Source organism: Papaver somniferum, chromosome 8 (assembly GCF_003573695.1).
Source record: "Papaver somniferum cultivar HN1 chromosome 8, ASM357369v1, whole genome shotgun sequence".
Classification (NCBI taxonomy): Eukaryota; Viridiplantae; Streptophyta; class Magnoliopsida; order Ranunculales; family Papaveraceae; genus Papaver; species Papaver somniferum.
Genome location: NC_039365.1, coordinates 66,229,661 through 66,241,933, shown reverse-complemented (window position 1 = coordinate 66,241,933; position 12,273 = coordinate 66,229,661). Strand labels below are relative to the sequence as shown.

General features: G+C 34.6%; 1 protein-coding gene across 6 annotated transcripts; it reads left to right on the top strand.

The window, feature by feature from the left end:
• The first annotated feature begins 587 nt into the window (after window positions 1–587).
• On the top strand, window positions 588–5,978 carry LOC113301846 (autophagy-related protein 18b-like). 6 transcript variants are annotated; one of them, XR_003336505.1, is made up of 13 exons: window positions 588–742; window positions 863–936; window positions 1,067–1,140; window positions 1,225–1,334; window positions 2,776–2,867; window positions 3,293–3,405; window positions 4,139–4,258; window positions 4,605–4,750; window positions 4,867–4,980; window positions 5,145–5,219; window positions 5,316–5,381; window positions 5,495–5,599; window positions 5,755–5,978. XR_003336505.1 is itself a non-coding variant. In XM_026550685.1 (12 exons), exons 1-12 carry the CDS (start codon window positions 678–680, stop codon window positions 5,756–5,758), a joined length of 1,119 nt encoding a protein of 372 aa, XP_026406470.1. In that variant the 5' UTR covers window positions 588–677; the 3' UTR covers window positions 5,759–5,978. The 6 variants fall into 6 exon arrangements, 4 of the variants coding, with proteins under 4 accessions (XP_026406470.1, XP_026406469.1, XP_026406472.1 ...); XR_003336504.1 differs by having other exon boundaries at window positions 5,290–5,381; XM_026550685.1 differs by lacking the exon at window positions 5,316–5,381 and having other exon boundaries at window positions 5,468–5,599.
• The last annotated feature ends 6,295 nt before the right edge of the window (window positions 5,979–12,273 follow it).

Here is a 12,273-nt window from a genome sequence, read left to right as displayed (position 1 = left end):
AGCGAAATAAACCCCAAAAATGATAGATTCTTACCTAATTGGGGCCATTTGAAGTTGATGAAGTGTTTGAGTCTCGGAATCGCCACCACCGACTACATTTCAGGGTACTTCTTCTTCGAGTTCTTCTTCATTTGCAGCAAGAATTTCTTTATTTCTTGCTAAAATTCCAATGTTTGGATCGATACCCCGAGCAACATTTTTGGTTCTAGGTCTGTGGGTTTCATTTCTCTTATCCATTGTTTTATAATCGAATCGACGATGTTTTGATTTTACGATTCGCGGCGATGTTTCGGTTGAACGAGGAATTTTTTTTTTTTTCACAATCGGAAGATAATATGAAACTGGAAGAAGAAGAGTTGAAATGAGTAGAATTTTTTTTGATTTGGTTTTTATACAGTTTTACCAGAAGGGCATTTATGTAACTTCAATATCATATAGGATACCCCTTAACTAGAGTCTTTGGCTGGGTATAAATTGATGGCCCCTAAATCCTTTGAGGTGGCCCCTAAAAACGCCAGGTATATTTTGTCGTAGTAATCAACTTTTCCTCACCGTCAAAATGGTTCTCCTTTTATAAATATATAGCCGTCAAAAGAAAATATAAACAGAGTAAAAGAAGGCACTGTTTTTGTTAGTTGGAACCTGAATTCTAGTAAGGATCACAAAGAAATCCATTAATGACAAATCAGTCCTCTTCTTCTCCTTCTCCAATTCTCTGTGCTTCTTTCAACCAGGATTACAGGTATTTTAATATGCCCGTTTCACACAATTTAGAGTTTTGGGAATCTTATTTTGCAAGAATTAGGTTTTGAGGAAATGATAAGAATTGGGTCTGTAATTGTTATTGTTGCTGCAATTGCAGTGGATTTTCAATTGGAACACGAGATGGATTCAAAATATTTGATTCTGATAGTGGAAGACTTTGTTATTGTAGAGGTTTGTTTTTCCTTTTTTTTATTTTTCTTCTTATATGTATAACATTTAAAATCCATGTATTTAAGAGAAAGTAACTGCAGTATTGGTGGTAAAAGGAAATGATATGGTTAAGTCTGTTTTTTTTGTCTAGCTATGGGAGCATTTAACATTGTAGAAATGATGTTCGGCTCAAGTCTACTTGCCATTGTAGGGGCAGGAGAGCAGGTATTTTGTACCATTTTTAGGTTCCTTCTATTGTTCTTATGATATTTCATAGATACTTACTATGTATTCATGTGAATGCAACAGCCATCATTATCTCCGCGACGGCTATGTCTTTTCAATACTAAAACTGGAGCTGCAGCTAGAGAACTAAATTTCTTGACTTCAATCCTTGCTGTTCGTTTAAATATGAAAAGGTGTGCAGTATCATGCTGTGGCTTAGTTTGCGTTATCTTGTTTTTTAATGACGTTATGGTAAAAAAAAAAAGTGACAAGTTTAGTTCCACTAAATAATAAAGCAAATGCTGCTAGTAGTGCCTTCTTGACTAATAATTTCCTTAGCTGGTTTAGATTTTGACTACACCTTCTGTGAAGAGTCTAGTTGTGGATGAAGATCTCAAGTTCATAGCTGTTTTTGTCAAGTGCTAGTGTCTAAGAATTAGGTGAGCGGGCTTTTCTTGAGATTTGTTTCATAGTATCAAAAACAGAGAAGAACCATCTATAACATTTAACATTTAAGGACTTCAAAATTGTTACCTTCAATCTAAATGTGGCCACCTATTATTTCGTTAAGTGCCAACACTAAGACTGCATTAGTTATTAACACCAGTTGTCGCCACTATGGACGACAAGGCCACACCATGGATAGTACTTGTTGCTATCATCTATTTTCAATTTTTTTGTAGAGCTTACAAATGTGAAGATATTTTTCTTATGGTGATTTTGCATTTTTAAGAACAGATACCAGAGTATGAATAAACTGCAATTGCCCATCATTTCTGTTTGTTGCATTTGTATATTAACTGTAAGAGAATCCGAAGAGTGGTTTTATCTGTTGCAGTAATAACTTTATCTTCTTCTTTACATCTTTAACACTTGCCTCAATGTATGAAACTCTCCTAATATCTTCAGAATTACTTGTAATTAAAATAGATAAATTTTATAAGGGAGATGGATTTCTAATATCTGAGTTTCTCAGTTTTTACTGTTATTGGTTTGGGCCACCTTATACAGAAACCAAACTAGAACTAACAAGAAATGAAGGCATTTTATTCAATCTGGTTGAAGATGTGGTATTTCAACAGTGCGTAAGCATTCGGACTCTGTTTCAGAAATAAGAAAAACAATCCTTCGACTCTTAATTTTGACCGAAGCATAAAAATAGAAGTAATGAAATAAGTATCCATCCTTGTACATTTGAATATGAGGTAGATGTTCATATCATCACCACTCAGTAAAGAAACAAGTTAAAATACTATGGGCGTCCTCTAGATAGAATTCTTCTTTCTTCCTAATCTTGAAACCCTTGGTTGGTTAACTCTCTTCTTCTTCTTTTTTTCTGTAATCCATTATTCCATTTTGATGTATCCGTCTGTGGCACATTAGTGCTCTGTGGCAGAAATTTTTTCTGATTTTTATTTTTTTTGAGCAAGTAAGGTTTGTTTATGGTTGTGACGTTTAGCATCATTGACGGATTATTCATGTGCTTTTCTTCTTTTATCTCCTTTTTTTTTTTTCCCTCTCTTTTATTGCCTCTCATTGGCTATGTTATTTAACAAAAATATGATTGAACTAACTCTATATTATTCACCTTTCAATTTTTTCTGTCTCTAATAGAATACATGGCATCATATGCAGGCTCATCGTCTTATTGCAAGATAAGACTTACATATATGATCTGAATAGTCTTGCTATACTGGATACCATTGATACAGTGTCAAATCCAAAGGGTGAGAGTTAGTTTTGTCACTAGTTTTTTCCTCTGAATCAGTTTCATGCTTACTTATTTTCTTTGGATTGGCACCTAAAAAGGATTTGCTTGCATATTTTGCCTCTGTCGCTATTAGGATCTTTCAAATGGTGGACCTTCAAATTTCATATTAATTCAACAATGTAACCTCTTGGAAATTCTATAATTGATTATTGTCTTTGTGATATATTGTTCTTTTCAATTAATGTTCGCTTGGATGTTAACTTGGAAACACTCGGGTGTTTTTCACTGGATAATGAGGCAATTTTCATGCGTCCTTATCTTTCCTGCACGTGTTCTGAGTCGTCTGATGGTTACAGTTACCTGGTTGACTCAAATACCACAACACTTGTGCATCATAATTAGCCTTTGGATATTCAATTTTTTAAGCAATTTCAATTACAGGACTTTGTGCATTCTCCCCAAATTCAGTAAGCTGCTACTTAGCTCTTCCTGCGAGTACGACAAAAGGGTCTGTGCTTCTTTATAATGTAATGGAACTCCAGTCGCATTGTGAGGTTGGTAAATTTTGCTTGCTTTTCTTCATTTGAAGCTTAATCACAGTTGAAGACTGAGAAGCTTATAAATTGCAAGCTTCCTAGAAGCTTCAGCTGCAGTTCGGTGCTGGTATGACATATGAGATAGTAATAAAGAGGAGGAAATCTGTAACTCGGACAAACATATCCATTCAAGTTCGTCACAAGATATTTTAGGAGATCACATGGAGATGATGCATGTGCTGGTTTGGGGAGAGAGATTGATCTAATAGTCATTTATGGATTATCCTCCCTGAAATGATATGATTAGAAACTCCTCCTTTCGTAGAATAGTGTGTTTTCTTTGAGCCTTTCAATTTCGTTATAATTGAAAATACTTTTTAGGATATTAGGAGTTTGGGAGATTTAATAATGGATGAAATACACGATGAGGAAATTATCCAGATTATCTCGATTTTCCTTATGCAGCTCACAAAGTCTTCACAGTTGTTGTGGTCTTTTGCACACACTATCCAGAGGTTTTCCGTTTCTCTAGAATACGAGCAAGTGAACTCAAACAATTACTGAAGTTGTGTGTGTCTTTTTTGTTTTTCCTTTTTGATTGATTGTTTTTTTATCATTAATTTAATTTATGACCACTGATATAGAGAAGCATATATTCTGTCCTTTTTTTTTTCTTTTCTGGAAGCGTTTTTCCATTTTTAATTCACTTGTTGCAAACTTCGTTCTCACTGAAACTTAACTTTTATAACAGATAGAAGCTCATCGCTCACCATTGGCTGCAATCGCCCTTTCATCCAACGGATTATACATAGCAACAGCTTCTGAGCAGGGAACCATAATCAGAGTACATCTGGTTACTCAAGCAACTAAGGTAAACTAAAATGTGCCATGTACTGAGAGGGTGGACCGTTGAAGTTAGTGAACTTGTTTTGCTAGACAACATCCGTTGTAATGCCTTAATCTGTAATTACTGAATATACCCTTCTCGAAGTTCTATCCATGCTTATCTCTTGCAACTTGTTTTCATAGGGAAACAATTGATATTGCAAAATTAAGGGTTTTCCTTCTTACATAATTACTGCCTGTATACACTTTTCTGTTATCCACGGCATTAGAACTTAGCACCATCTTTTTCTCTGTTTTCTCTATTTCTTGCAGTCATATAATTCTTTTCTCTATTTCTTGCAGTCATATAGTTGTTTCTCTATTTTTTTCAGTCTTATGGTTTTCGGAGGGGAACCTATCCGTCAGCCATATATTCCCTCTCATTTGGGCCGTCAATGCAGCTTCCAGATATACTGGTTGCCACAAGCTCATCAGGTTCTGTGCATGTTTTCTCTCTTGCATTCATGATAAACCAAAGGTGAGCCAAAATTATGAACTGCCACCAATTATTTTTCGTTATTTTTTTTGTTTTTAATAAGATGGCTCATTGATTGTTTGGCTTCTCTATCCCATGAACTTCTCATTTTTTATCAGAAGCAAAAGATCTAGCAGCCTTCTTGGATCAATGATTCCAAATAAAATAAATGATGCTTTTGAACCTGCCCATCATTATGTTCTTCCCAATGCAGTCCCAGCAGGAGTAAAAAGGTAAACTAGCTGTGGAATCCCACCACTTCTTACATAAAATTTTCTGTCATGATACCAATAGAAGTTGTCTATAGTTCCCACCTCAGTTGATAGGAATTTTTGTATTAAAAGTGCTTGTTTTAGTGTCCTTACGTAGTACATTGGTTTCTAAATTTTGAGTTCAGTTATGTAATGATCCGAGGTCGAGGTGCAGACACAGTTGCAGGCATATCTCCTCTATCGCAGCCTGTCATTTCCCAGTAAGTTCTTTGCTAATTTCCTCCTTGAAGATTCCCTAGTTTGTATTAAATTTTCTTGTACTGGAACCAGTTTCAACCGTATAAGATGGCAATCAGGTGCGCAAGAATCCGAAGGATGTATATTTGTCTGATCGTAGGAACTTGATTTTGAGAAAGTTGGAGGTTTCTTTCAGACCTATAATTAAACTAATTGATTTGATTTATTTTTATTGATATGGATATATGTGTCTTTAATCTCCCATTGACAGAGCTTTGATTACTATAATCACCTTCAGCGGATACTTTCAACAATACAAGTTTAGTATCAACCATGCAAGCAGCGGCTCATGGAGTTTGGAACGCGAACTAAATCTACTAACTGCTATTTTAGATAATGTTTCGTAAGTTATCATCAGTATGACATTCTTTACCTTTAACGGCACAATGTTGCTTGACATGCATTTTAGATAAAACTTAAATTAACTCCTTTTCTTTCCGTTCGTCGAGGGTAGCTTACTTGCTTTTTTGCTTGACATGTAACCACGGACATACAAAGCTAAGAGAAGTAAGAATTAGACACGCAGCTGAATCAGGATTTCACCGCTACTCGCACTTCCTATCAAGGGAAAGGATAGAAAAGGCAAAAATAGAGGAGTTACATAGAGTTAAATATCAAAACTCTTAGCATTATCATTTGTGTATATATTTTTGTATCGTCTTATCATAGATTGATATCTGGATTGGTTTTATCTTCTTGTGAGTAACAAAATTGTGGTGATAGTTTTGTGTTCATCAGGTCTAACCTATGTTGTGAAAGGCGCCCTAGGCGCCAAGATGTGCACAGTTTTTTTTTCCACGGGCGTGCCTCGCCTAGCGCCTAACACAACATAGGGTCTAACTAAACAAATTATCACCCAACAACAGCAACACACCAATGTTTCCTTCAATAATTTTACCTTGTACAAGTATAATAAAATGGCCAAAACTATAGTAATGGCCCCAAGTGAAAACCAATTGGAGTTGCCCTTCCCAGGATCACTCTAATGGAAAAAATTGATGCCTACAGAAGCGCCAGGGTCACTCTGATGGAAAATTTTTATGCCTACAGAAGCGCCGCATACCCTGAAAGTGAAATGCAATTTCAACTTCAGGTACAGACCGTACAGTAGCAACTAAGTATCATACAAGCAGTAGCATTCCAAATCCGGCCCACTATATATCAAACCGCAAGCAAGGGACAAAGTAATGATGTCACAGGGGTAGTCAAATGAGATTTCAAGTGATTTTGCGGGGTGTTCTAAATCTATTGTTAGTTCATAGAGATTGTTTGAGAGGCTCCTAATGTCTCTTGTTAGCGGTTAGAGATTTTTTTTAGTTTATTTAAATGTGAGAATTGAACAACATGTTATTGCATTAGGATTTCATAAGAGTCACTCTAACACTCCTATTATTCAAAGGAGAATTGAAAGTCATTGATTTGTTACTTTCAGTGATTTGGGGAGATTTTTTAGGAAAATATGCATGGTAAAAATCTCTTCCCAAGAGGTGATACTTTGGGTTACTTGGAAATTTTGAGAATTTTTTTTGTGAGTAGGATCATTTTTCTTTTCTCTTTTCTTGTTTTTGAGTTGATGGCCAATGAACATGTCATTTGTCCAGTAATCCAGCCGACCTCATCTGAATACATTGGACATCTCCTCTCTTTTCTTCTTTATCCTCGTGTATACCGAGCTTTTTTCCCCTAACCAGTGGCGAGATGGAATGGCAAACAAAATGTGGGATGAGTGGAATAAAGAGAATGAAAACTTAGGCATAGGACAACGACGAGACTTATTTTGACAATGAACACATATTTTACTAGGTATTCATGGTACTTTTATTAGCATTATAACGTGCATTATAAATAAAACCTGCAGATGTTTTCAGTTTTTCATTAGATATTATACATTTCTTTGTCTCTACAAATCACAAGAAACTCTTTACAAATCTCATTTTATTTGACCTTACAAGTCACAAAGACTCTAAATTACTTTCAGCGAGTCAATAGAAATCTCATTTGATACCTCCCGGTTAATTTGTCAAGAATATAAAACAAAGCATGTACAACTTAACCTAGATAAAGAGCGGTCAGGATGCATTCTGGGGAAAGCTAAATCCATGATTATGGTTTGCTCTAATTAAAGTTAATCATTATGAGTTTTTTATTGATTAATGTCTCATGATGAATAATTTATTTAATTTTACATTAATAAACATTTTAATAAAAGTTATATCAATAGAAATTAGTGGTTAGTAGTGGAAGAAGTGGTGGCTGGTAGAAGTGGTGGAGGCGATAATATCAGTGGTGGTGGAAAAAATAATGTTGATGGGTGGTTTTATGGTGGTGATGTTGGTGAATATTCGTGGACATTATTAGTTCTCTAAATTTACAACACATGCAACATTGTATCGTGAAAGATGTAGTTGGTCATCACGATTGATAAAAAATATTATAATATTTTGAAGATGAGACCATACCATTTAGAAGAAAAAAATGATCGTAACCGCCTAATCACCTAAACGGTACCCCTGCTACCTTTATTATCCGGTTGTATAAATCATGGTTCCAACCATTCAAATAAAGTTGATTGCAATATAACAAAGTATATAACAATAAAAAATATAATAGAATACATTAATTAACGACCTAAGTTTGTTCAACCTAAACGGTACCCCTGCTACCTTTACTCATAATATTTGTGATTCAAAATTAGAAGTACGACAAACGGCCAACGGGAGGTAGGCGGCGGTTGTGGTGGAGAAACAAGTGGTATTAGATGGTTTGCAGTGGTGGTGATGGTTGTTGAGTAGCAATAAGCTATGTTAATTTTGTGTCGCTACAAAATGGGTAACATTATAAATTAAAGTTGTGGTTAATCGTCTTATTAATAATATAAACTCGGTCAAAATACATGAAAGATCAAAAAAGATAAAGTAAACCACAAAATGTCACGTTATATAATTACTACAAACAAACGGGCACAAGTCAAAATCAATACACAAAAAATTACTTATTATCAAGATGTGTCGTTATGGTAAGAGTCATACCCTAGTTATGTATATTTTTCTGCCTATTTCTTTGAACCGTGTATTATAAAATGAAGCTTCGCTAAGTTACGGAAGATAAAGACCGGTCCTGATTTTTCCTCCCAATTAGTAAATTCACGGTTGCGGTCGATCCCATGATACACACTTTAATTGAGAAAAATTCATTACATATTCTCTTATTCCCGTCTCAAAAGTCTAAATCAAAATGGAAAAATTTGATCAACTCAAAATAACCAACCTACCTTCTTATAAAACTGAACAATTGATTATCTCGCTCACATACGATAGGATGAGTGGGTTTGAAAATTCTAATTCCTTACTTTGGAGCAAACGAAAATCAAAAATAAAGTTGGGAAGGGAGATAGATTGTGGAGAGGAAAAAACTCAAATCCCAGAGTATAGTTTCATTCAATATTCTTTCAATTTTCTCTCAATCTTCGTCCACCAAAACGTACATCTGTGACCAGTTAAACTACTCTGAGGAAAATCCTTTCTTTTTTACATTGTTTCATGTATGAATTTTTGAGGTTTCTATCATTTTATTAAAAATGATATTTTGTATATTTAGCTGAAGTATACATTTTCAAAGATAACCTTATTGATTACAATAAGCTCATGGTTGAAATTTAGTGGTGCATGTATTTTATGATTAGCCTAATTATAAAAATTTGGCTATCACAGGTCGTCGGGGTTTTAATCTATTCACAACTTTTTAGTCTAGAAAGGTGAGTTTTTCTTAAGAACCAATTTTTCGTTTCTATTTGTTTAGACTTAGTGGAAATAGAACTTTGATTTCATCTTGATAGATAAACTTAGAGAAAAACTTATAAGATTATTCAAATTACACATTATAATTTGACAATAGATTGGTATTTACAAAATAATCTTACATGTGTACGAAAGCCCATGTTCTCCGGGATTCTTTCTCAAAGTCCAGAATAATTTGACTAGAAGCTATTTTCAATAAATAATCTAACATGATGTGATTTATATAACAGCCGTCCCATTATGGCACGGGTTAAACCCTAGTTTTTTAAACAAAAAAGGGTTGCGCATATACCTGAGGATTATGTACGTATCCCGAGTCGGATTCTCCGATATGATGCCTTCGGATACTTCTCAAAAGGCTTATCAAAAATTTATTAGTTTTCCTAAAGGTTTTATCTTCATTTTTTTTTAAGTTCTCTATTGCTTTCACGTGCTTTGTACATGTGAGGAGAAACACTTAAAAAGAAAATGAAGGAGTTTACTCCCCTCATAGTGAGGGTTGAGAGAGGAAATTTCAAGTTTGCTAGCAATGTGGGACTAAAATGTTGTGATATATAGGTGTACAATGAATGTTTTTCGGATTAGATTTAATTTGTGTGCTCTAATACATTCTTGGGTCCTATAAAAAAAATTTTGATCAGCAAAGAAAGGATTTTATTGATCAAAAGGAGAGGGTATAAAAAGGAATTATACCACCCTACACCAGAGAACAAGGAAGAAAAAGAAAAGTGCAAAACCTACACACATGCTAAGCACAAACAAAAAGAAAGCCTAAAACAGACCCAAACTGAATACCTCCTAATCAGCCAAAAAAAGTAGAATGCTAATTATTCATTACATTTGTGGAAAAAATAAGCTCAAAATCCTTGATTTCTAAAGACCAAGAATAAAGACAATAGATTGCTTTATTGATGACTTCCAATTCATTGCTGACTTTGCCATTAAACACTCTAGCATTCCTCTCTTGCTAGATGCACCAAAGAATTGCAGCAGGGATTAGGTTCCAAATAGCAGTTAAAGCGGAAGAAGGTTGATTTAGATGCCAAGCTTGAATTGCAGTTGTAATATGTTCAGGCATTGAGAAGAACCAATTTAACTTTTCCAGAAAACAACTCCAGATTTTCTTAGCAAAAGGACAATGTAAAATCAAGTGTCAAGTAGTTTCATGTTCTGAGCAAAAAACACAGTCAAGTGGAACATCCATACCTTTCCTTCTTAAATAATCTCTTGTAGGAAGCCTGTTACGAGCAATAGTCCAGATGAAGAAACCAATCTTTGGAGGATACTTTTGTTTCCAAATAAAAGAGAAAATAACATTCTCTTGATCATTTGAATCAATAGTGGAAAGAAAATCATATAAGGATTTCACTGAGTAGGTTTTTGAAGAGCTCAGAGACCATTGAAGTTCATCTTCAGCATCAATATTGAATGAAAAAGACCTCAAATCAGTAAGAAGAATAGTTTTTTCCACAACAGTTTCACCAAAAAATCTTGTAGGAGTTCTAAGGTTCCAAACAATACCATTATCACCTGTAATACCAACTACTGACACCTTGAAACTTTTTGATCTTGCTAAATTGTACAGATGAGGTAACAATCTTTAAAAGTTCTATCATATAACCAGCTATCCTCCCAAAATCTTGTAATTGTGCCAGAATTAACTTTGAACTTGACATGCTTGAGAAAGAATTTGTTGCAATTCATGATGGACCTCCAGACTGAATTTCCATAGGAGCAATGTGGAATTTTAGCCAACCAATCAACCTCTCCCACACCATATTTATCAGCTACAAGATTTCTCCACAGTGCATCTTTTTCATTTGCAAACCTCCAAGACCATTTACAAAGAAGAACTTGATTCATCATTTTCAAATTTTTAACACCCAAACCACCAAATTTCTTTCTTCTGCAAAGGGCATGCCATTTTACTAGATGTAGCTTCTTCCTCCAAATGTTATCATGCCATAAGAAATCTCTCATTATATTCTCAAGCTTCTTACAAACTGCAACTGGCATTTCAAATAAGCTCATATAGTAAACAGGCAAGCTAGCAAGAACACTATTTATAAGTGTTATTTTACCTGCTCTCTTAAGAAGAATTCTCTTCCAACCAGCTAATTTGGCAATAAATCGATCAATGATTTTATCCCATTTAGTAACTCCTCTAGATTTATCACCAAGGGGAAGACCTAAGTAGATTGTTGGTAAAAAACCAGAATAACAACCCAAAATGTCCCAGAATTGAGAAAGATCACCATCATAACCAACTCCAAAGATTTGACTTTTGGGAAAATTTATTTTAAGACCAGTTAAGACTTCAAAAGAAATAAGGAGTAACCTGAGATTCTTCACTTGATCAATATCAGCATCAAGAAAGATCAAAGTGTCATCTGCAAATTGCAAATGACTAATAAGCATGCTTGCATCACTCACTTTGAAACCTGATAACAAACCTTGATCTTGAGCTTGCTTAATCATATATGTGAGAGCTTCGCCAACCAAAAGAAATAAAAAAGGTGACAAAGGGTCACCTTGCCTGATTCCTTTTCCACTTGTAAAGAACCCATTTTCACTGCCATTAATCAACACAGAGAATTTCACAAACTCCACACAACACTTGACCCACTTTCTCCATTTCTCTCCATACCCCATAAGCTTTAGAATTTCATCTAAGAATTCTCAATTGACATGATCAAAAGCCTTCCCAAAATCCACTTTGCATAACAGACCAGGCTTCTCACTTTTTAATCTTGAATCAATAATCTCATTAGCTATTAACACCCCATCTAAAATCTGTCTTTTCTTAATGAAAGTTGTTTGATGTTGAGAAATAACAGAAGGAAGGGTGTCCTTAAATCTTTCTGCCATCATTTTGGAAATAATTTTGTAAGCACCATGAACAAGACTGATTGGTCTCAAATCTTTTATTTCTTCAATTGTATCCTTCTTTGGAATGAGAGCTATGAATGTGTTTTTAAGCCTCCAATCAAGAAACCCTCTAGATTGTAAATCCTTCACCACCAATATAAAATCTTGTTTTATAATATCCCAACATAACAAATAAAAGCTCATTGGAAAGCCATATGGTCCAGGGGCTTTGTTTTGGCCAAGCAATTTAATTGCTTTTAAACATTCCTATTCATCAAAATCCTTCTCCAAGTTAGCACAAACATCTTCATAAATTGTGTTGAAATGGATTCCTTCCATATTAACTTGTCTT

Bases quoted from the DNA above. Each gene is read 5' to 3' on its own strand.
- LOC113301846 (XM_026550684.1), top strand. From the start codon at position 678: ATGACAAATCAGTCCTCTTCTTCTCCTTCTCCAATTCTCTGTGCTTCT. The intron at 743-862 runs GTATTTTAATAT...CTGCAATTGCAG, and splicing joins TCTTTCAACCAGGATTACAG to TGGATTTTCAATTGGAACAC. The intron at 5,220-5,467 runs GTAAGTTCTTTG...TCCCATTGACAG, and splicing joins TCGCAGCCTGTCATTTCCCA to AGCTTTGATTACTATAATCA.